Genomic DNA, 25376 nt, shown 5'->3' with positions numbered 1-25376 from the left:
GTTTTACCTTCTTTCTAGGGGCCTTTATATATACAAACACTTAAATAGTGCCTGGAAATTGGCCATAACTGCTAAGTTGCCTATAGTGACTACATTATTTTATATGAGGTGAATTTTAACTATAATTAATGTTCTTGTTGTTAGAATATAGAATAAATCCTATAAGTCTTCTACTACTATCTTCATGCTTTGATGCATTGCTTACACACAGACTGTGAAAAGTGTTATTTGTAACATTCACAGTGCCTGGCGGCCCAGACTGACTCAGATTCAAACACGGTTCTCTCAACACACTGCCTCTCTTAAAGGTGCAGGGACTTGGTTCTTTTGGGACTTTCTGTTTGTGTGGCAGTGTCTGCAGAATGGGAGAGAAGAAAATGTAATGGCTGAAGCCACGAGGAAAGAAATGTTGAAATTAATTAAAGGACAGGACCCTTGTAACTGTGGCACCTCCACCTCGTCCCCAGTGGTTCCTTTATTTTATGTATATATGTGGTGTGTGTTTGTGTGTCTGTACATGCAAGTGTGCCTGCATTTGTGTGTATATGTATATATCTGACGCTCTCATATGTGCTTGTGTTCACGCATTTGGTGTGTGTGTTTGCATGTGCACATCTGCATGCATGTGTGCATACGTGTGTATGTGTTTGTGTGTGTGTCTGTGTCTATGTGTGTGTGTGTGTGTGTGTGGATCATGCTGGACTGTTTTACACTCTAGATGTCAATACTCTGCCAATCTACACTGTCCAGGCTCTCAAGTATTGAAGGCTCACTTGGATGAGGCCAGACTGCCTCTGTAACCATAATCCAACAAGTGACAGCACCTTTGAGGGAGAAGTTGGAGGAATTATGAGTTCTCCAAGGGCAGACAGTAACAATCAGCTTTTAAGTATGAAATATTTTGGTTTTCCTACGAGATATAGCTCGATGACGAGAATTTTCAACTGAAAGCAGTCCTGAATCTAGGCTTGTCTTCCACAGTTTATTTTAGCAATAGACTTCAGTGTAAGCAATCCCATTTTTAAATAATTACTTGTTTGCAGCTCCACTAGAACCTAGTAGCTTGAGATTATTAAATGCATTTTCTTGCACAGTAGTTTGATTAATACCTCATTAAATAACAAATAGCTTCCTAAAGTGCCCACAGCCCTGCTGCACCTATGCCCTCAGCTTGCTGCCCAACATTTACCATTGACCTGCCTAAAGTGTCAGCTGCCACCTTTCTTGGTGTTGCTTTCTCAACATTGCACTTTCTGAAATTAGTGTCAATGAAACCCGACACGTCAGGGCTCTGTACATGACTGCAGTCAGTCAGGACCTCTACAAAAAATAAGTAGCACCTACTCATCAGTGCTGTGTGCTCAGTGAGTTCAGGAACTTTTTACAGATTGCAAGCAGAAAACCATTCTCTTTCTTCATCCTGCCTTCTGCTTTTGTGCATAATTGTTTTATTCATTCGCATTCTCCCTCTCACCTGTATGTCATCATGTTATGCACTTTCCCCTCATTCAAACAGTCATTCCCTGCCTTTCTCTCCCCAACTGTATTTTTCTCTCTCACCCATTTGTGACCTCTCCCCTCCCTCAAGCCATGTCTCTCCTGTCTTTCTGCCTCTTATCACCCCCCTCCTCTTCCCTGGTCCTATTCACTAATAGGTCCAGACATAGACCGTTCAGCCTCTCGAGCCCCTTCTAACAACCTGATCTGTATCCCAACTCCATTCACTTGCCTTTTCTCCACATTACTTGATACTCTTACAAAATAACAACCCATCAATTCTCAGTCTGGGAAAATTCCATTTGGTCCTCAGCATCCAAAGCCTTTTAGGTAAGAGAGTTCCAGATTTCTGTTACTTGTTTGAAAATATGTTTCTTGATTTCATTCTTGAATGGCCTGGATTTAATTTTAACATTATGTCCCCCGTGTTCTGGATTCCTCCACCGGAGGAAATTGTTTCAAAAACAAAAATAGCTGGAAAAACTTAGCAGGTCTGACAGCATCTGTGGAGAGGAATACAGTTAACGTTTTGAGTCCGTATGACTCTTCATCAGTTCTCAATGTTAACTGTGTTCCTCTCTGCAGATGCTGTCAGACCTGTTGAGTTTTTCCAGTTATTTTTGTTTTTGTTTCAGATTTCCAGCATCCGCAGTATTTTGCTTTTATTGGAGGAAATTGTTTGCCTGTATTTAACATGCCACATCCTTCACCTTTAACACTGTTGATTTGGGCCCTGCTCTCCTCAGTGTAATTAAAGAACAGTGTCATCTCTGAACCTGAAAGATGTAAAGGTTGAACTGATAGCACAACCCAGATCCAAATATCTCCAGCACTGTTTAATGAGACTGTGTCATCACAGCAGAATGCTTTGTGCAGTGCTTTAACATGTTTTACAGACAACGTTTATGGCAGTGGCATAGTAGACAGAAGGACGGTGCTACGCCAGTCTTGCCTCAGCATCCAACATGGTGGAGGCTTAGCAGAGCTTTCATAGTGCTCTTGGGACCAAGGCTGTCCAAAAGCTGTTTAGAAGCGGATACTGTCCGTTTAAGTGGCTAAAAGCAATTTACCATTGCAGCATGTAGCAATTTGGATCAGGAAGTTATTAAAAGCAGGAAGTAGAAATCATAACATGAGCTATTTAAGATAAGATTTTTTTCTTTGAATCAGGAAATCTTGTCGGGTCTTAAAGAAGATGTTACTGAATTCTCCCATTATCCGGAACATTATAATAGATGGTATATGTGCAAATACCAACCTTAAAATGCAATTTAGGAGTAGCCACTTTGTTTGATGCTAGCCTTCCTGTGACCTTATGAAACTCCACTGCAATGACCTTGAAGGACAATAGTTGAATTGGCAAGCGTCATTCATAGGGGTTGAGCGAAGTGTTGCTGCTAATTGCTTTCTCAGTTATAGGTTAACGTAACACACCTCCTCCTGCCCCACCCAAAAACAATGATAACTACCTACTTCTCCTACTCTTCAAGACTTCTGTAAACTAGTAGAACAACCTGACTGGAAGTTCTTAGCTGGACAAGGGCAAGAGGAATTGTCCCTGATGTTCATCCTAACCTGTCATATATATAACGGAGCTATTTTATGTAGTGAACGCAGTGGTTGAAATTTTTATTTTAGAAGGGCTTTTAATTGATTTTGCCGCGCGAATACATTTATTAACGTTAAGGAGTGTAAATATGAGGGCCTGCGTTTTGAAGGTGTTAAACTCAGTGACACTTTCTTAATTCACCTCAGCTCTTCAATTCAAGACCAGGAATTGTTTAAGAGTTTCAGCAGTTGGTAAGGGCCAGAATTAAATCTAAATTTATGTTAAACTGGAAAACTGGTTTGTATGAATGAGGTAGGGGCTATTCCATTATATTTTTGTTTGAACATGCCTTTAAAATTCATTTGCCTAATAATTAAACTGAAAAGAGCAGTGCCTAAGGGTGGTATTTAATGGAGGCGACATCTTGCCCCCCAGCTGGAAAGCCGGTCAGATCTGTTTGTCGCCTCCTTTCGAGAATGCCCACTGAATTAAATACCAATCAGGCACTTAGCTGAGCAGCAGCTGGCTTTCCCTGGGATCAAAAACCCTGGGGGAGGGGTATGGAAATCTCACTCCCACCCCCAACCCCCCCAAGAGCTGGTGGCCAGCAGCTGTGCATTTCTCAGCAGTGCCACCAAGAGTCAGTGGCTGCTGCCAGTAATGCAACCACCCGAGACCCAGGATTGGCAGGGATAGTGTCATGGGGTTTGCAGCAGGTCCCCTACACCCCTTTCCCAATGCCTGGTCCCTCGATCCGGCACTGAGTGCCTTAGGATAATGGACCCCCCCCCACCGCCACCCCCAACTCCCATCCCTCCCTCTTGAAGCTTGCAAACACCACTGACAGGGTTTGCTTTTCCGGCTTCCCACATGGCAAATTCCCTGCCTGCCACTGGGCAAATACCAGTGGCGGAAGGCTGAGGCCCTCAAGTGGGCGTTAGTTGCCCACTTAAGAGCCTCAATTGACATTGGGACTGGAAGGCCACCCATGAGCCTTCCTGCCCCAAACTTATTTAGGGCAGAGGCATGAAGGCGGCTGGGTCCTCACATGCCACCCTCCTCGATTAAATAGATCCCTGCCACCAAACTGGGCCCTATGCCCAGACTCTTTAGTTCTAGCTAGAATTTGAGGCACGATCAAATAAAGAAGTCACTGAGCCCAATGCTTATATATTTCTGAGAAACTGCTGAACTCAGAGTCAGCACTTTCTTACAACTTGGAGGGAGGGAATTTGGCCCATCATTCCTGTGCAGCTCTTTGAAAGATCTATTTAGTTAATCCCACGCTTCTGCTCTTTCCCCTTAACACTAGCAAATGTTGTCAAGGGAGCGAGAACACAGTGCTGTTAACTTTGACTGTGCAGGTTATCAAGAGTTTGCCTTATTTCAGAATCTTCTTTTGGTGTTATCGTTTGGTCAGATTGGGATCCTTTACGTACCCTCTGAACACTGAGCTGTTGACTGTAGCCATGCTGTTGGGAGGGGTCAGCCAGCCAAGCCCTGCAGGAAGGGGAGGGAGAGTGACCCTCTGGCTTTTCTATGTGGCTAGTTAGCAGCACTGGTGGAAGCTGAGAATGGTTCTGTTAACCACCCGTTTGACACGTGATGATGCAGAGACCAGGAAGGAAGAAAACATTTTCCAAATACCTTGACATGCACAAATAAAAAGGTTTATTTTGCAATTATGCAGCATTGATTTACAGAAAGCAATGGGATATGATTGAACTTGGGAAGAAAGCTTTTGAACAGTAGGATTGAGGAATAATGCAAGTAGAAATGAACTGATTCAAAAGGAAGTATATAAGAATATTAACAAATGTGCAGGCTTGGCTCAGTTTGTGGTACTCTCTCAAAAGGTAGTGAGTTCATGCTCTATGCTGTTGCTGGAGCATGCAACCTAGGCTAACGTTTCAGTGTATTACTGTGGGAGCGCTTCATTGTGGGAGATACTGAATTTTGGATGCGATGTAAAACTGAGACTGTCTGTCACCTGCACTTTAAAGATCCGTGGCAGCACTTGAAGAGCAGGGAGTTCTCCTGATGTGAGTGAGGGGGGATTATTGCTCCCTCAGCACCACCAAAGGTCATTCATCACATTTGCTGCTTCTGGGATTTTACTGTGCATGCCTCGCTGCATTTGGTTGCACAAGAACGATATCTGTATTTCCAAAGTTATTCATGGAGGTAAAAGATGTGTAACCAATGAAGGGGCAAGAAAATTGTCTGAAGTGGTCACAAACGATTCCAAAAATACAATTATAAAGATACAAAATAGATTACAAGTTAAATATAAGCATTAAGGTATATATCAATTTATGTGTATGTGAATCAATAATTGTGAAACATATACCAATATATAGGGGCATTTGTTAATAATTTCTTATATAACCATTCTGTCCCCACTGGCCATTTAATTCTAAACAGCACACTAATTCAAACCACAGTTAGTTATGCTATTGATAAAAAGGAGTCATCAGCCATTTGCCACTACTCTGTGATAATAAGGCTTGATTGCTTTATTTGCAGATAACACAAGTTCACACAGATTAAGAGGGTAGCTTTGTGTTTAGCATCAAGACTGCTTGTCAATGTGCAGGCAGGGTGTAAATGAGCCAAATAGACCAGAACATTTCCATGTCCAGATCTGTGCTGAGTTAGCTGACCTAGGGCAACTAGGGCAGTGTTATAATTCTGACAACGCTGGGCCAGGTAAGGGGAAAATTACCCAGGAGTCCAGATCCCTCTGTTTGTGGCTCATGCCAGAATATGTTTGTGAGTTGAGTACAGTGCTGTGATTCTAACCCTAAACCACCCAGCCATAAGGGGGTGGGTTTTGGTGGGATGCCCATTGAAATCAATGGACCATAAAATCAGAATGGAATACAAAACGAGCACCAGACCTCGATCCAGATCCATCGCATCCCCACTGCAAGGCTTAGGTTAAAATCAGGTCCAGTGTGTCTGAATACCCCTGAACTAAAACAATAAGTTGGAAATCTAAGCAGAAAATCTTTGTCTTTTTCTTCCATAGGAAGTTATACTGAAGAGGGCGGCTGACTTAGTGGAAGCACTTTATGGCATGCCACATAATAACCAGGTAATGGCTAGTTCAGTGTATCATTGTGTAAAGATAACACACTGGCAGCGCAGGCTGGGCGATTGAGGGCTGGGGGACGGGACACTGAGGGCCGGGACACAGGACTGAGCGACTGAGGGCCGGTGACCGAAAGACTCTGTGGGCTTGAACACAGAGGGTCAGGACTTTGAAGGTCAGGACTCTGAGGATCAAGACTCTAGGGTCTGTGGGACATTGAGGGTCAGGATTCTGGGGTCTGTAGGACATTGAGGGTCAGGATTCTGGGGTCTGTAGGACATTGAGGGTCAGGATTCTGGGGTCTGTAGGACATTGAGGGTCAGGATTCTGGGGTCTGTAGGACATTGAGGGTCAGGATTCTGGGGTCTGTAGGACATTGAGGGTCAGGATTCTGGGGTCTGTAGGACATTGAGGGTCAGGATTCTGGGGTCTGTAGGACATTGAGGGTCAGGATTCTGGGGTCTGTAGGACATTGAGGGTCAGGATTCTGGGGTCTGTAGGACATTGAGGGTCAGGATTCTGGGGTCTGTAGGACATTGAGGGTCAGGATTCTGGGGTCTGTAGGACATTGAGGGTCAGGATTCTGGGGTCTGTAGGACATTGAGGGTCAGGATTCTGAGGGTCAGGAATCTGGGGGCTGTGGAGTCAAGGGCCAAGACTCTGAGAGCCAAGGCATTGAGGGCTGAGGGAGAGACACCGTGGGCCATTACACCAAGGACTGAGGGACATTGAGAACCAGGAAACTGAAGGAGGGACACGAGAGTCATTACATTGAGGACTGACGGACATCGAGAGCTAGGGAACTGAGGGCTGGAGAACTGAGGGAGGGACACCAAGGGCTGGGTCACTGAGGGTCTTTACACTGAGGACTGAGGGGCATCAGGAGCCAGGGGACTGAGGACTGGGACCTCTCAAAACATGGAGAGGGAAGGCAAAACGTTTGGAGGTTAAGAATATAACTGTTGAATCCTTTCATGCACTGACATATTACTATTTTAAATGCTTTCTCTTATAACTGGCAGTCAGCTTGTTTGTTTTGGGTTTGCGGTTGACAACTTTTTTTTTGCTTCAAAATGCCTGGTAGGAAATTATCCTGAAGCGAGCAGCTGACATCGCAGAGGCCCTCTACAGTGTCCCTCGGAACCACAACCAGCTTCCAGCCCTCAGTAACACGTCCGTCCATGCAGGGATGATGGGAGTCAACTCCTTCAGTGGTCAGCTGGCGGTCAATGTGTCTGAATCCTCTCAAGCCGCCAATCAAGGTAAGACCTTGACACGTTGGAATGGAGTTGTCTCCGTTACTGAATAGGCTTCTTGTGCCCCACTAACCCCACCTTGTCCGCTCTTCCCATTAGGTAAGAAAGATAGGAAATACTGAAAGAACGAATTCCATAGACTGCCATTGAGAATTTGCAGTTCACCCATTCTTTGAGACTTTTCAAATCATTTTTGTAATCGATTTTCATTAATAAATGCCTGGAATATTTTGGGCGGGGTGGTAAAGTGGCAGTGAGAATGAATAACCATGAGCAGGACACTGGACTGGTTCCCATACTGTTCGTGGTATATATCAACGATTTGGACTTAAATATAGGGGCATGATATGAAGATGATATGAAAATTGACCATGTGGTTGACAGTAAGAAAGAAAGTTGTAGACTGCAGGAAGATACCATGGACTGGTCAGATGGGCAGAAAAATAGCAAATGGAATCCAATCCAGAGAAGCATGGGGTAAAGCATTTGGGGAAGACAAACAAGGCAAAGGACTACACAATAAATGGAAGGATTCTGAAACATGTAGAGGAACATAGAAAAATAGGAGCGGAAGTAGGCCATTCGGCCCGATGAACCTGCTTTGCCCACTCAAACAGATCAAGGCTGATCATCTATCTCTGTACCATTTTTCCCCACAACCCCATATCTCTTGATGTCATTAATACCCGGAGATCTATCGAGTTCTGTCTTGAAAATGCTTAATGACAGCTTCCACAGCCCTCTGGAGTAGAGAATTCCAAAGATTCACACCACCCCCTGAGAGAAAAAAATTTCTCCTCATCTCAGTCTTAAATGGACTGTCCTTTATTCTGACATCAGAGGGACTATGGAGTGCATGTCTACAGATCTCTAAAGGTAGCAGCCCATGTAAGTAAGGTAGTCAAGAATGTATAAAGATGGGATACTTTTCTTTATTGGTCAAGGCCTAGAATATGATAGGAGTTTTTTTTTCTGGAACTGCCTAAACAATAGTTAGACAGCAACTAGAGTATAGTGTGCAGTTCTGGTCACCACACAAGGGTACAGAGGAGATTTACAGGTATGTTGTCAGCAATAGGAAATGTTAGCTATGAGGAAAGGTTGAAGAGGCTGAGGTTGTTTTCTTTGGAACAGAGGAGGTGAAAGGAGATTTAACTGAGGTATATAAAGTTATGAGGGACCTGGACAGAGTGGATAGGAAGGGCCTATTTCTATTAGCAGAGAGGTCAATAGCCAGGGGGCATAGGTTTAATGTAATTGGCAGAAGGATTAGAAGGGAATTGATGAGAAATTTTTCACCCAGGGTGTGTTCGGAGTCTGGAACTCATGGCCTGAAAGGGATGTAGAGGCAGAAACCCTCATCGCATTTAAAAACACTTGGCTATGTCCTTGAGCTGCTGTAACCTACAGGGCTCTGGAGAGAAGAGCTGGAAGGTGGGATTAGGCTGGATATTTCCTTTTTGGCTAGCATGGACATGATGGGCCAAATAGTTTCCTTCTCTGTCATAATTCTTCTATGTTTCTAACCTGATTTGCGAATTTGGGAGAATAAACAACTGTGAAATTTCCTTTCCTAAGATCAGATCTGGAGCTAGCATCCCTGAGGTTGGATAGAGGTTGAAAAGCCTTGTTAAAGACTAACATATTATTAATTAAATGAATACCACTCATAACACATTGACATACTGCATACATTAATCAAAATACACCATTTATAGCATACATTGTACAATGGATAACACTACATGTAGTAATCATAATATACCAACCATTGCACAAATATACAATGGATACGCTGCCTACAGTGATCCTAACACACCACTGGTAGCACGCACTAAACTTTAGCATTGATTACTCATAATACAGACCTTAAAAAGATGGGCACTTGATATCACTATGGTGTTGTACTATGAGATTTAAATTTAGCAGTGAACATTCTGTAAACGCCGTCTGTTGACAAATGCTATAAATAGATTTTTCTACTAAAATAGCTTGACAGGATTTGGTGAAAACTTAACATTACTTTTGGAACTTAATAGTGGTACCTGTGAATCGTGTAAATAATTGTGGGTTGTCATTTAGCATGACTGCCTTTTAGTCTCTTGCTTGTTTTCTCGAGGTTTACCAATGCTCAAAATAAACACTGAATTTTAGTGATTTTTTTTCCCTAAATTTACGTGTCCTAATTCTCGTGCCTACCCCTGATGCTAAAAATAAAATCTGAAAGACAGCCCCACATCAACTCTCCACAAAAAATAGACAGGATTTTAAATCAGCCTAAAAGTGGACTTTAAAGATCCTTCCTCAATCTCTGTATTGGTGATCCATCTGGTTAAGGCATTGGCATGTGTTCAGGCCCCCTACCCAGTGTACCTGTGAGTCTTAGCAAAGCCATGGGCCTCCATCAAACACCTCGCCTAGGTAGGGGGTATTCCCAGAGCAGGGATTCTGCCTGAAAGTTCTTTCCTTGCTGTGCAGTAAGAGAAAGAAGGCATCCAGTATTCAGACTGTGAATAAATGCTGGTTTAATGGGGCTGCCGATTCTTTTCTCTTTCCTGTGGGGAAATGCCTGCTTTTTCTTAATACTGTCCAAAGCATCACATGTGAAAATTAGCTGATTTCTGTCCTGTCACGCACTGATGCAGCACTTTGGAGCGTCTCTAGGGGTGTTCCCTTCCCTCAGATTGTAGTGCCAATAAACAGTTAGGAAAAGAACACTGCTTTATTGCATCTGAAAGAGATAATGGTGAGCTGACCTGTAAGACAGTCGGGATTCCTGTAGCCATACAGGCTTGGTTTTCTGAAGTTGCACTTCTCTCCATTGGTGCGTATCAGAAATTTAAGTGCTCACTGCACACGATTTTTCTGTCCATTCATTTTAGCAGATACACTACCCATGATTTCCTGATGCTGGAGACTCACAGCATTCATGCATTTTGGAAAATTGATCCTTATCCCACCTTCAGTGGGACGGGTCCTTATGGATTCTGATGGCAGCATTTCTTCATAGAATCCATTAAACGTGTTAGCAATATGGGTGGTCTCCTTGCTTTTGGGTTTCTTAATGAATTAGGAAAAGGTCTTGCAGCGCAGTAGGTGGTGTCTGAGCCAGAAGTACTGGGTTTAAGGCCCACTCCAGGACTTGTTGGCCATGGAAGGTGCATTCATAAAATGGCCAAATAGGTTGATTACCAATCTGCAAATCTTTCCAACATGCCTATGGCATGTGGTAAGAGTGAGAGAGTTTCCTTGTCAACCAGAGCCTGCAGAAGGCAACAGCATACTACTTCAGTACTTTGCCTGGCATAACCATGGACAAACACATGGAAATCCATGGTTGCTAATGCCCTCTTAGGGCATGGTAACTGAAGAGAGAGAGAATGAATTGGGAACCAAGTGAATAATAACCTACATCTTTTAGTTTGAGATAATGTCAGAAAACAACTAATTATTTTCCAGTCAATTCTGAATTGAAAATGAATAAATATTTGTTTTTAACCAGTGTCATTGCCCTTTTGACATTGGTATGTAAGATACACACTTGCTGGAAGTACAAATTACATTGACCTGTCGATCAATGCTACAAAAGTGTCTATGGATAAGGTGTCCAGCACTCTCTGGACTACGTTGGATTTCAGGTTGCTGCGACTATGGAAGCCTCTCGGCTTTGGGAAGTCAACCAGTTAACACTGTAGTGAGTTTGGAAAGATATTCTGGCATCTCCTTGATTAACATTGTTTGCCCCCAAGCATAGGGCAGAATTTTTTTGTCCCGTGGATGAAAACAATAAAAAATTTCAGAACTCATTTTTAACATGTCCCTGCTCATGTGACGGTCACACGAGCAGGGACATGTTTTCCTTATTTTTGAAAACTTTCTTTTTAATGTTAAAAATCTTCAGCTCCCTGAGGCAGCTCTGTGCCTTCAGGGAGCTTTCACTGAGCACATGCCCGCGCATGTGCACACTTCAGCACTCACACGCCTACCATCCTCCACCACGGCAGCGCTGAGGCTCTGAGTGCGCCTTTCATGCTGCCTGGCCGCTGATTCACCAGTCAGCTTGAAATCGCAGTCAGGCCCGATCACGGGTGGTGGTCAGTTTTGTGGCCGCTCCCAGGCCCGCCTGCCACGCCTGCCCAACGAGGTAAAAATCCTGCCCATACCGTTGAATCTTTACTCAAGACTTTCAGATTGGGAAAGTTCATGATGCATCAATTTGTAGACAGTCAGAAGATCGTAAGGTCATAAGATCATAAGAAATAGGAGCAGGAGTAAGCCATTTGGCCCATCAAGCCTGGTCTGCCATTCAGTAAGATCATGATTGACCTGATTGTGGCCTCAACTCTACTTTCTTGTGATTTTTGATTGACAAGGGAGTGAAGAATTATGCCTCCCATAATCCTTGACTCCCTTGTCAATCAAAAATCTCTCTAACTCAACCTAATTGAGTGATCCAACTTCCACTGCTCTCTGTGGATAAGAATTGCAAAGACTACCAACCCTCTGAGAGAAGAAGTTTCTCTTCATCTCAATCTTGAATGGGAGACTCCCTATTTTTAAACTGTGCCTGGTAGTTCTAGATTCCCTCACGAGAAGAAACATCCTCTCAACATCCAGCCTGTCAAACCCCTCAGAATCTTCTATGTTTCAAACGATCACCTCTCATTCCTCTAAACTCCAATGAGTACAGGCCCAACCTGCTCAAACTTTTTTCACAAGGCAACCTCTTAATCAAGAACAAGCTTGTCTGTGTATTTTGAGTCAAAAGAGTTCAATCTCTGAAACTAAAGTTTCATCTTCTCAAACTTCAATCATTTTCTTAATTATGCTATGGCTGTAGTTGCAGTCTCTTATTTTTAATATTAATTTGACATAAATGATAAAGTTATTTTTGTGAATTATTGTGTTCATGAATGGTGTCTGAGCCAGAGTCTGTAAGCCCAGGCATTGCTCAAGTACAGAGTCAAGCCTCCTAAGTTGTGTTCCAACTAGGTGCCTCATTCGCAATCTCAGTGGACACACTCCCACGTGTCAGTGTGGATTTTTTTCCATTTCTGATATCAACTGTACTTATTCCCTCTTAGGATGAGATGGTCAATAAGTGTCAAATTCCTGTTGGAGGGGGCACATTGAGAAAGGATTGGGTTCAGAAATATTAAAACTCATTTCCACTAAGGCCTTTAAAGCCAGAAAAGAGAGAGGACAGACTTCGATCACATCAGCCTGGGCCAGATTTGAGGCCACATTGAGGTGAAAGGATACTGCCTAAACTAATCTCATCATCCCATCCCTTGCAATGCTTTTGTCCGAAAAGCTTTCTTCCTCTCTTTTCATAAGGAGGAGACTTGCCTCAGCTGCCAAGAAATTGCGTAACCCAATTCATGATTTTCTGTCTTGTAAACTGTTCCTCCTACATGGACAACCCCATGTACACTACTGCCAATAAAAGAAAAGGGTTACAGCTGGAGGCTCTTCTATTAGCAAATAGCAACATCAACCCAGGCAGCAACCTCTTAAACAGATTTCAGAACACTTGAAATGTTTATATGGAAGACTGAGGAAAAGTCAGGATTCACTAAACTCGAAAGAGAAGGATTGATCAGTACCTAACGTAGTATATTAGATGCTACTTCACAAGTCTGCTGTAGCTAGGCAGTGAGAAATTACTCTGTCCTTGTAGCTGAAGTATTGCTATTTCTCTATAATAACACTATGTGACTACACTGTGTTTTACTTTGATTGGTCTCCTCCCTAACTCTTTCACTTTTGTCATTTTTTGTGGTGTGACCAAGCTAATGACAGGTTTCAAGCAAACAGCACAGGCTCCAAGATAGAAAGAGGCCACTGCAGCTAAATCCACTTCAAACTCACCATCACCTCTCTTGTCGCTCTCAACCTGGATGTGAAGTTTACTCCCAGCTCTTGCATCTCTAGAGATGCAGGTCCCTTATCTTCTGTAGGGTTCACAGTTCATTATTTCCTCTCATAAACAGCACTGAAGCTCTTACAAAAGTCACAAGTAACATCACATGTGACTGTGACAAAAGCAAACATTTTCTCCTCATCCTTCTCCTCATCCTTCTGTCTTGACTCCCTTGTCTGCAGCCTTTGACATCTCCTCAAATGTCTCCCTACTATTGCCCAGCTGGGTGAGACTGCTCTCATCTTTTTTACTATAGCCAGAGAACGCTAGGAATGACTTCTCTTCCTCCTCCCACACTGTTACCTCTAGAGACCCCCAAGGATCTATCCTCAGCCCCCTCCTATTTCTCATTTACATGCTGCCCCTTGGTGACATCGTCTGAAGGCATAGCTTTAGTTTTTACATGTACATAGCCCCACCTCACCACCACTTTTCTCAAATCCTCCACTATTGCTAAATTATCATAATGCTTATTTGACATCCTGGAGTTTAGAAGAATAAGGCGACTTGATTGAAACATATCAGATCCTGAGGGGACTTGACAGGGTGGATGTGGAGATAATGTTTCCCCTTGTGGGAGAATCTAGAACTCGGGGTCACTGTTTCAATGTAAGGCATCACCTATTTAGGACGAGATGAGGAAATTTTGTTTCTCTGCGGATTGTGAGACTTTGAAGTTTGGTTCCTCAAAAGGTGGTTAAGACACAGTCCTTGAATATCTTTAAGGCAGAGGTAGATAGATTCTTGATAAGCAAAGGGGTGAAAGACTCTTGGGTGGTGGGGGGGAGGGGGGCGTGTGGTGGTGGCGGAGTGGGTATATAGGAATATGTTAAAATAAGATCGGTCATGATCTTATTGAATGGCAGAGCAGGTTTGAGGGGCCAAGTGGCCTACTCCTGCTCTTAATTCTGATGCTAGTAACGAATGAGCAGAAATTTTCTCCAATTAAAAATTGGGAAAACTGAAGCCATTATTTTTGATCTCCACCCTAAATTCTTTTCCCTCGGTATTGGTTCCATCTCTTTCCCTGTCAATAGTCTGAGATTAAGCCATTCTGTTTGCAACCTTGGTGTCACATTTGATCCTGAGATGAGCTTCGGATTTCATATTCACACCATCACTAAGAACGCCTGTTTCCACTTCCTGACTTTGCAACTATCTCAGCTCATCTGTTGCTAAAACCCTCATTCATGTCTTCGTTACTTTGAGACTTGACTATTCCATTGCAACCTGGTCTTCCGCATTCTACCCTCCGTAAACTTGAGGTCATCCAAAACTGCTTCCTGTGCCTTAACTCACACCAAGTCCTGTCCCTATCACCCCTGTGCTTGCGTCAATATTGTGCTGTGCCTTTCCAAACTGGGCCATCTTGGGGGTTTGAGGATGTTTTGTGTTAGATAGAGGTATAAATATTTGTCAGATGAGCATTTATGTTCTTGTAAAGGTAGCAACAGTGAAGGCTACCGCACTGTGATGTCTACCTTATCCTCATTTCGATGGATTGGTTATCAGAGCATCTCAATATTATGACATTCCTGTAGCTATTTCTGCACTGTGCTGTCATCTGCTCTGAATTAGGATTAATAGCTTGTGCAAGGTCAAGATATGTAGAAAAAGCCAATGCTTTAAAGTTTAAAATCTCAGTTGGTTGGCATTTCAATATCTAGAACAACACAGAGAATCCAATCTTCTTTCTTTTTAAGGAACTTTTCTGAGGAAATTTTTATCCCCTTTTGTTAACACAAACTCCATAAAGGGTAGGACAATTCAGCAGATTAATACCTGTCACCATGGCCTCTCCTGGGTCAATTGATAAATCTTCACAGAAAAGGGTTCCTATATCACACTGGATGGTTTTTCCTTCAAGCTGTGCTCTCTGTCAAGAGCTGCAGCACAAACATTAACAAAGACCTGATTTCAAGCATTGCTCAGCCAATTTTATCAACTTTCTCGTGTTCTAGCTATCAGGCCTTTGATATAACAACCTTTAATACAGGATGAGGATGATGTTTAAACGATTGTGGCCACGAGAGAGATAATGATGATGTGTGCTTATATATCCCTTCTTCAATAAAGGTTTTACTCGTAACACAAGCAGTGTGTCTCCGCATGGATATGTGCCGAGTTCCACTCCACAGCAGACAAACTACAATTCTGTGACAACGAGTATGAATGGATATGGAAACACTGGGATGTCCAACCTCGGAGGTTCTCCTGGTTTTCTCAATGGGTCTGCTGCCAATTCGCCATATGCCAGTGAGTAAAAACAGATGTGCACCAGATCCTACCCTTATTAACATTGGGCTCAATTTTTTGTCCGGTATCATGTCTTATTGTCTTACCAGCCCGATACATAAGGGACTCACTCCACTTCTTTCTGTACTTTCCAATCTGTGATATATTTGGCCAGTGCATGATTATTTTTCTCAAGTATTAAAGAGAAGTTTATCTTCCATTTCAAGCAAAGGGATTATTTTACTTAATGGTGTACCATGTAATACTTCAGCTTTGTTTTAAATTTAGAATAGTGAAAGCGAGCAGAACCATTTGCACAGTTTGGAAAGGTAAAATCTTTCTTATCAATCTTTAGCAGGAGCCAAGTTCTCAATTAAAAGAGTATCCAATAGAAAGCCCATCGAGCTTGTTGCATTCCAAACATCACACTTGTTACAGATGCAAAACCAAAATATAGAAAAAAAGCTGGTCATTTCCCATTCTCTGACTCCAGCAAGGAGACAGTTAAGTTCCACTCGATTTTGGGATCAGATCATCATTTAAACTTTACTAGTAGCAGTTGCATGCAGACTGCCCTTGGAAAAATGATCTGTTGGGGATAATCCTGGGAATTTCCTTTGGGGGCCAGAAGACCTGCAGAAACCTTGAGGAAGTTCCTGACAAATGCACGTGGCCGTCAGTAAAGGAATAGGAATAAAAAGAGAGTTTGCAACCTCAGGTGCAGTTTTACTCAATAAGGATTAGAACTGACCTTTGATTTTCTATTGGGTCTAATAGAGAATTTGTGAATCTATTTGCAAAAGAAGATCTTGCCTCTTACACAATTATGCAGAGAGTTAGATTGGCTCCTGGCTCTTGTGTACCAGAAAGGCTTGGGCTAGGATTTTCCAGGCCCGCCAGTGATGGGCATCATCGCAGGCAGGACAGGAAGATTTGGAGAGCTGCCAAAAGTCAATTCCTGGAGGGACTCGAAAATCCCACCCTTGAGCTGTTCATCCTGACCCAACTCAATCTAGACAAGGCAATTGTTGATTCAATGAAAAATGGATGTCAGGAATGGAAAAACAAAATGCTGCAGATGCTAGAAATCTGAAATAAAACCAGAAAGTGCTGGAAATACTCAGTAGGTCAGGCAACATCTGTGGAGAGAGAAAAAAAACACCTTGTAGAGGATTTAAAACCATGGGCCCAATACCAGAATTATGGTGAAGCTGGTGTTTATATCTCTTGCAATAATCTATTGGCTTTCCAGAGTTAGGAAAAATTTTGGTAACAAGAAAAGGCACCTCACTTTAAGGGACTTACCATTTGCCTATGTCCTCCGGAATGCAAGGATTTTCAACACTATTTGAGATAAGGAATTGAAATCTAGCCAGGTTAAAGCCTTTAAATATCATTGAATGAATCTTCTCCAAACTCCAAACCTGGCGAAGGCTCAGTTGGTAAATGCCTCAGTCTGGAATGTGCCATTTAGACCAGGAGAGGGATGGGTGTGAACTTGCTCTGTTTCATTACACCCTTAGCATCCAATAACTGAGCAACAGAAGCTAGATTGAGTGTGGATTCTCCGCACTTATTGACTCAATTTTCCTCGATAGAGGAATAACCTGCACCTGGTTTCGCAGAAACTCTACTCTTGGAAATAAAGGGTGTGTGGCCAGATTTTACAGATTCAGTTTACCGTGAGGAAGCCTTGCTCACCCAGAAACTATGGGCTCGCCGCCAGAGAACATCCAGTCATTAATGTCACGAACGGAAAGTATTGGAAGGAGCTATTTCCATTTGTGGCCAGCTAATGGGTGAGACTTCTCACTGATAGCACACATTTGTTAACCATCAGTCAACAATTGTGCTGTTTGTAGTGAGGCCTGCGAGGACTCATCATTGAGCTGCTCTCATCTATGTGTTAGTACCATCGAATATCTCCTGTGAAATATCTCCCCTTGCCCAGTGATATCCAGTGCCAAGATTAATTTAAAATGAAGTTGGGCTCATTTTGAACTCAAGAACTAACAAGGCCAAGAGTTAAAATTGGATTCTGTAAAGGTGGGAAAGGCAGAAGCCAAACATGCTATTAAATTCCATTCTGTGCTGAACTTGCTCATCTCAACCGAACTAGTAGTTGGGTTTTGACAATTAGCTTCTCCAATGTTTCCTGCTCTCAGCTGAAAGTGTGTGTGAGAGAGAGACTGTGTGTGTGTGTGTGTGACTCTGTGTGTAAATTTCGGGTGGAGTACTGGAGAACTATACCCTCGTATCTTCAAGAGAGGCAGAAATAGGGCAGATACAGGCATAACAACAAATGACAGTACCATTATACAGAGAAACATATGAAAATATCGGTCAGGCAAAGACTATTTGGTCCACCAAGTTGCCTCACGCTCATAATCACTGGAGAATATTATGACAAGTACTTACTACACTCTCATCACCCAACAGCCCATGCAGTCTCTTGGGAGAGGTCAAACTGGTTGATTGCCATTGACTTCTGCAAATGTTCAGGCCTTCCTTTAAACGGGGACTCGTTTTCTGGAAGATACCAGAGGATTCCAAGTCCGTTCCTTGAGGTTGTTATCAGGGTTACCTCCCTTGTACTATCAAATTGTGCAGTGACACTCTGAAAAAGGATGGGATTTCTCACCTTACAGAAATGAGGCTCATTGTTAAACGAATGCATAGAATCCATTTTCATTACATTGTTATTGTCAGTTTTGATGTTTTCCTATTTTGCGTATTGTCTTCCAGCGTACTGCACTGTGGGTAGGTGTTTGTTAAACCTTCAAGTCCTCACACAGCATCCTAGATTTAGCAACCAATTAAAATAAATGGGTTGCCACTGCGGTAAAATCATTGGAAAATCTAAATAAACAATTTAGGTTCCTTCATGAACAAACTTACATGGGTGCTTTCATTCATATCCCTTCAGATTTCTAAATCAAAGATTACGCTCAATTTTGAACATATTTACATCACGGTTAATTAATCACAGGTAAAATTGTGAAGCCTAGCTGTAACATAGCTGAATAATATTAGTCATCAGATATTTTTTAATCTTTCACTGAGACTGTTCAGTGTAGCTCGAGGCTTCAGTTTCATACGATGCTGAAGCATTGAGAGAGCAGTTGATGTTCCACACTAACCCCGCTTCTATATTTACTCAAGGGTTAGATTCAACTTTACACCAGGGTTGCAGGTCGGTTGCTAGGAGTTCAAAAACTTCTCTCTCAAAGGCTGGCTAAAAGGGGACACTGTCTCTTTAACAAAAAAAGGGAGGTTCGTGATGGTTCAGTGCTGCTCATACCTGACCTGTCCCATCAGACACCATCTCGGTCAGGCTCTCTAATTAAAAGGCGTCATTCTTAATTAAATCAATAAACTAATTGCATGAGTAATGATTAAACAACCAGCACTTTTCTTGCATTACAAGGAGCTGAGATGACCTTAGCTAAAGACATTTTTCTATCTATGGCTGCTGTTCGCGTAGCTCTACTTTTCATCAATCGATTACCTTTTCTCTTGTACTCGCGAGAGTGTTGCCTGATTAAAAAACACTTGCCGATGACAATCATGCAGGGCCAAGGAAGGGCCAGGAAGATGTAAGAGCAGGATGATGGGGGAATGATTAAACTGAACACACACTGCAGGCGAGCTTTTTGACATACCAAAGTAATTCCTCAGTCATCCAAGTGGAAAAATCTGCACTTGTAATTTTACAAAAAGCAAGCGAAGGGGCTGTGCCTGCTGAGGTAACTACACCATGGTGTGAGGTGAATGCCATTTGACTGTTTGTGGCACTTTTGCGTTGACCAAACCCACCCACCCACCCACCCACCCCCTCCACCCCCTCACTCTCCAAATTTTTCATTGTTCTCACGTTTCTTGCCAAAAATAAAAATCAAACTCAAAAAGGTCCCTCCTTTTTAACTTCCTCAACCCTAAACATGCCACTTCTGTGGCTCAGAACCACACCTTTTAAAAAAAAATGTTAACCAGCAAACTCAGGGTTTGAAAGGGTTAAGTCACCAATGTCGCCAGGTAAGTGACCCAGTGGAGATACGACAAATCGTTCTACCCAGCTGTGGTCACACAATTTTTTCTCTCAACGTCTTAAAATGACTCAAATTGTCTTGCACCATCATTGACTAACTATCCTGAAAATGGTCGATGAATTGTACAAATTCATATATATATTTTTATATATATATATATATGAAAAAAATATATATATGGCACCCAAATGGTTGACATATTTCCTCCTTTCTTGTTGCAGTAGTGCCGTCCAGTCCTACCATGGCCTCCTCCACCAGCCTTCCTTCAAATTGTAGCAGTACCTCTGGCATTTTCTCCTTCTCGCCAGCCAATATGGTCTCTGCAGTGAAACAAAAAAGCGCCTTCGCTCCGGTGGTGAGGCCACAGACCTCCCCTCCCCCGACCTGCACCAGCGCCAACGCTAACAGTCTCCAAGGTGAGCTCACACACACAACAGGCCTAGGCTGGTTTCATTCAGTGTGGTTAGGCTGAAAATCTATACTATAATAGGAATAATAAATAAAACATTCCAGACACATTAAACGCTCTTGAAAGTCGGAATGCATGTATAAATTGCTATTGTGATGGGCCCCCACGTATGACATTAAAGATTTCTCATCAGTCTATTAAATTCTGCAGTATTGTAACAGAACCCAAATGCGTAATGCATTTTTCAAAAGCCTCAATGACCAGCCTTTCTGTTGGAATGACGTTAAAATATCTTATCAGCTGGCTACCCTTTTTGTAAACACACAAGGCCACCAAGACTCCTTTTTTAGCTTGCTACTTGTTACAGAAAAAATGTTTTTGCAATGTCATCCCGTGAGGGTTTTTTCACAAGGAAACAGGCCAGATGAGCAACGATTAAGATAGAGGCAAATCAAGCCTGCAGCAATTATTGTGCTAACCCAAAGACCTGTCATTGCTTTAGTACTGGCAGCTGTTCAGAGTTCTTACTTGTTTAGCAGAGGAAGAGTTAAATATAGACCTTCATGCATATAAATCAAAGTCACCATTCATTTCCGTGAGGGTTGATAAGAACAACCGAATGGCGTTGGACTTGGTCTGGTTGCCACCTTTTGCGATCTAACTCAAGTGGTTTCATCATCACTTCCACGACATTTTTCAAGTAAGGCCTTTTAAGGGGCCTCTCTGAATGAAGAGGTAAAGCAGACCTTGATTGTAAAACTAACACAGTGCAGTAAAGCCAAAGTCAGTGTCCTTGTCAGTGTGTTGTCCATTCTCTGTTGCGTTACTTGTTTTAAGAGAAATGAACGGCTAGACTGGTTTCTCTTTTCATTGGAAAACACTAACATGATCTCTTTTTCCCTCCACACCCCCACCCACCCTCCACCCTCTCTTCTCTCCTTCCTGCCCTCCTCCCACTGTTAAACCAGTCTTTTGTGGGCTCGAGCAAGTACGGTCTCTCCTGAATTACTGAATTAAAAACTGTTCCTTCATGACCCAGTGGTTAGGATTCAGCACTTTCACACTGTAGCCTGGGTTCGATTCCCTGTCATGGGGTGTGTGTTTCAGTCTGTGGAATTCTCTTTCCCCAGAGGACTTGGAGGCTGGCTCATTGAAAATGTTCAAGGCTGAGTTTGATTTTTAATCAGTAAGGGGGAGTTGAGTGCTATGGAAGGGGCAGACAAGGAAGGAGGAGTTGAGGCCACAGTCAGATCAGCCATGATCCTATCGAATGGCGGAGTAGGCTTGAGGGGCCGGATGGCCTACTTCTGCTCCTGCTCCTAATTCAACTTGTCTATTACATTAGTAACAACTTTCTTCTGTCTTCCATCTCACTAGAGGCTGAACAGTAACCTCATTTGCTGAATTTATATTGTCCTGGACTTGCTTGAAACATAATTAGTTGAATGATATTGTTTGGTAGGTGCCATGCATTCATGCCCTTTATCAATGTCCAACTATGTATTACACAATGAAGGCTATGATTTTGATTTGCTTTGCAGGCAAAGGCAAATTCAGCAGGGCTGTGCTTCTGCACCAGAGCCTCGCTAGGTGGAAGTGTGGGTCAGAGAGAGCTGAAGTCTCAAATTTCCCGCTGTTACTGCCATTTGGCAAGGATCCCTGACCAACTCCTACCGCTGAGTTGGCTTTTGAAACGTTGGTGGAGCTTTACTGTTCCGAGCTTGTAGGCATTTCCGAGGGTGCGTCACTGTGAATTCTCAAACTAGCTCAGCAACACAGTCTGCGACACCGGCTTCAAAAGTAGACCCAGGCTTCCTTCCTGGTCCATAACTGAGTCAGCTGAGCTCAGTGGCAGTGCATTGCAATTGCCTTGTCCTTCTCCAGTAGTTGGGGTTGGTGGGCCGGAGAGAAGGGCAGGAGGGCTTAGGGTGTGAGAAATCAAGATTCCAGGCCTGGATTGCTTTCCATTTAGCCATTCTCACTATCTGGAGAATGGAGGCATGCAAATGTCAAGTGAGGGCACTTTTAGGCTTTGATGTGATTCCCTTTATGGTTGAATAGACGGTCTAAGGCATGATGGACAGCTGTGGCAATGAGGAGCTGGAGGGTGCCAATGTATGTGCCCCCTCATTGAAGTGCAGAGTGGAATGAGATGACCATAGCAATTGTCCATGAATTTGTAGTGTTGAGGCTTGACTATTGAGAACACTGGTTTAAGATGTTTGTCAGTAATGTACACTGCCATAATTAAAATGATAGCATGCATTCTATAGTCATATGAATTGTGGAATACCAGCTATACTACTCATCCCATACACTATTGAACTAAGTCACAGGCTTCTTGGCTTCTGACTCTGAGTTAGTGAAAGAGGTTATCACTTGCATCTTGTCTGCTGAACTGGTTTATTAACTGTTTGTATCCATGTTATGTCCCCTTGCTAATACAGATAGAGTTTCAACAGGGAATCTCAAAGTATTGGTTATTTTTAATGCATCCAAAAATTGGGTAGAATCTGGCTCAGTTGTTAAATACATCACTAGATGCTGCCCTGAGCCAATACAGACTTGTCTGTTTTGTTAGCTGATCTCAATGGAAGAAAATAAGGCTTGCATTTATATAGCGCCTTTCATGACTTCAGGTCATCCCAAAGCACTATCCAGCCAATGAAGCATTTTTGAAGTGTAGCAGCTGTTGTCATGTAAAAAATATGGCAGTTATTTTGTGCACTACAAGCTCCTACAAGTAACATCAGGCAATCTGCTTTAGACGTTGCTTGAGGGATAAATGTTATCACAGGGCACCAGGGATAACTCCTATGCTCTTCTGCAGATAGCAGCGTGGAATGTTTCCCAGGAGACTGAGAAATGGCCAAGCACCATATCTGTTCGGAAAGACAGCATCTCTGACAGTGCAGCCCTCCCTCAGTGCAATTGTCTTTAACTTCCATGGGATAGAAAAGGGGGAAAATCAAAAATAGCCATGAAGCACCTTGTAATAGAAGGCAACTTAGGGAAAGTGCCAGTATTGGATGAGACTGGGGTTGGTTTTGATCCCCACTGTTCCTCCTGTGCTCACGTAAGCTTCCAAGACTGTCTGAACTCTCACATGATGGATTGATCATTTAGACAAGAAACTAGTGGGCAGTCAGTGTCCAGACCTAAAAGGAATCAGCAACTGGCAGGGAGTGAGTTGGGGGTTGGGGTGGCGGGTTGGAGGGGGGAGTGGTGGGGTTGGGTTTGACGGAGGTTGGTGGGGTTAACGTTACGTTAATTAAGTAAAGCTCTTTGCCTCTTTAGCAACCCCTGGCCAAACTAACATCTGATAAATGGAAACAGTCACATTAAAAATTGCACATTGTCTGCACAAAGGCAAAACAAGAGAGCACGAGAGATTGGCTTAGTTAAGCAGGCCATCTTTGCGTGTGGGCTTATAAGAAGGTCATCCTGGGATTTGAAATTGTTTTCCTCTCGACTTTGGGAAAAAAAATGAAAGCCCACAGGAATTTTCTGATAAAAATCTTCTTGCAGATTTTACTTATAATTATCTCAGATCAAAGATACCACACAGAACAGAGAGAAACCAAAGTGGGGTGGTGGAATTAGGCAGGGAAAAGGGGCAGGGTAGGAATATTGTTCCTTTAAAAGTGGCAGCATAAAGTTTTACCTACACTGTCCATCTGTGGTACATCACTGGGTGTTGTCCATCAGATTGAGCCACTTACTGCATGACCTGTCCATGAGTTGCAGTAACCTGAGCTGCATGGGACCAAAACTGGGTGGCAACGCGTGTTAATTAACTCGCAGTCTGTGTGCGATCTAGCCTTCCACTCTCTTTGTCTTTCATCATTAATTAGGAGGTTCAAGCCCCCAGTTTTCTTTCTGTTTTGCCTCCCAGTCTGTGGTTTCTGTACCACAGCGATATCTTGAAGCTTGCCATGTGCCCTTGATGCCTAAAGGAGAAAGCTCTATAATGTCTCACCGAACTGATGTTTTGTATCAACGCATCAAATATTTATTATTTTTCTGTGAAGGAAGCTTGGCCTCTTCAACCTCTCGTGTCAATAAATTAATATTTGATGCAATTTATAAGGAAAGCTCCATGCGAAGATTTTTTGTTCAATTTTGGCAGGCAGCTCACCGCTTTATCTCTGTCATAGCCATTCATTGGAAGTTTATTAGAGGAAAGCACTTGCAGTTTATATAGTGGCTTACCATGCTTTTCACAACACCCCAAAGTGCTTCACAGCAAGTGGATTATTTTGAGATGCACTCTTGTGAAGGCAGCTCACAGCAAGACCTCGCAAACAAGGAAATGATATTTTTGGTGTGGTCTGAGGGATAAATGTTGGCCAGGAGATTGGTAGAACTCCCCTGCTCCTCTTCAGGCACTGCTGTGGGAGGCAGGTTGATGGAGTCTTCAACACTGCATCTTAAAGAGAGCAATGGTGACATAACAAAATGTCGGGCTGACTTTCCTGACCTTTACTCCCCAGGAACAGGCATTTGCCCTGGTGCTAAGGTCAGGATAAAGGGGATGGTTCCCTGCCCCCTTTACGTGGTATTGAGATTTTCTGGGGTAGAATCTTAAAAGAGCTGGATTTTAGAAAGTCAATGGAGTTTAGATTGGCTCGCCACATCTTACAGCCCCATCCCCACTGTGACAGGGCCGTAAAATTTCGGCTCTGGTGTAACAGGGGAGCAGAGCTGGATTGGCACCCCTGGAGCTTTGAGCTGATAGTGCCAGTGCCAGCGAAGCGGGAGGGGGGTGGGGGGGGTGAATGGGGGGTGGCGGTAGGGGAGATCCTGGCTTCACAACTCATTTTCTCGGAATAACACTCACTGGGGAATCCATTGTAGGGACATCAGATACACGTGTTGCTAAGGCATTTGTGCTCCCTCTACCCCTCCGCCAGTCTCCACCAATGACACAGGGATCCACCAACACCACCCCCTCCCCAATCGAGGCTGTAAAGTGGGAATTAATTGCTGCTGGTTTCTATCTGCAGCCAGAAGGGCCCACTCCCCAGGTCCCTTTCAGGCAGTCAAATTTTCTACCCTCTTTGCCAGCACTCATCCTGCCCACCCCTTAGCCATTTTAATGGCCTAGTGTGGAAAATGCCAGACACTCCTGGGCTTAGACAGGCAGAACACATTTTAGTTGTATGGTACCTGTCTGAATTGTTGGGTGCATCACAACCAAATCCGATCCTGATCTCATTGATATTCGTACAACTTTCCAGCACTGGCATCACAGGCATTCCTCCCTCTCCCTAATTCAGGTAAATAACAAAGCTAATCACATCTATAAGGACAAGGGCAGCAGATACATGGGAACACTACCATCTGCAAGTTCCCCTCCAAGTC

At 43.2% G+C, this 25376-nt stretch overlaps 1 protein-coding gene across 4 annotated transcripts in view; it reads left to right on the top strand.

Moving 5' to 3' along the window:
* The window catches only part of ebf1a (EBF transcription factor 1a), a 492107-nt gene that overhangs the window by 460271 nt on the left and 6460 nt on the right, over positions 1-25376 (top strand). For 2 of the 4 annotated variants that reach the window (XM_041193628.1, XM_041193627.1), the window contains exons 12-15: positions 6078-6143; positions 7225-7402; positions 15396-15575; positions 19825-20019. In XM_041193628.1, coding sequence (XP_041049562.1) covers positions 6078-6143; positions 7225-7402; positions 15396-15575; positions 19825-20019 — 619 coding nt within the window. The remainder of the gene's footprint in view (positions 1-6077; positions 6144-7224; positions 7403-15395; positions 15576-19824; positions 20020-25376) is intronic. The other 2 variants (XM_041193630.1, XM_041193629.1) reach the window with 1 other exon arrangement.

This window comes from Carcharodon carcharias, chromosome 8 (assembly GCF_017639515.1).
Source record: "Carcharodon carcharias isolate sCarCar2 chromosome 8, sCarCar2.pri, whole genome shotgun sequence".
NCBI classification, from domain to species: domain Eukaryota; kingdom Metazoa; phylum Chordata; class Chondrichthyes; order Lamniformes; family Lamnidae; genus Carcharodon; species Carcharodon carcharias.
This window is presented reverse-complemented; position numbering and strand designations above follow the sequence as displayed.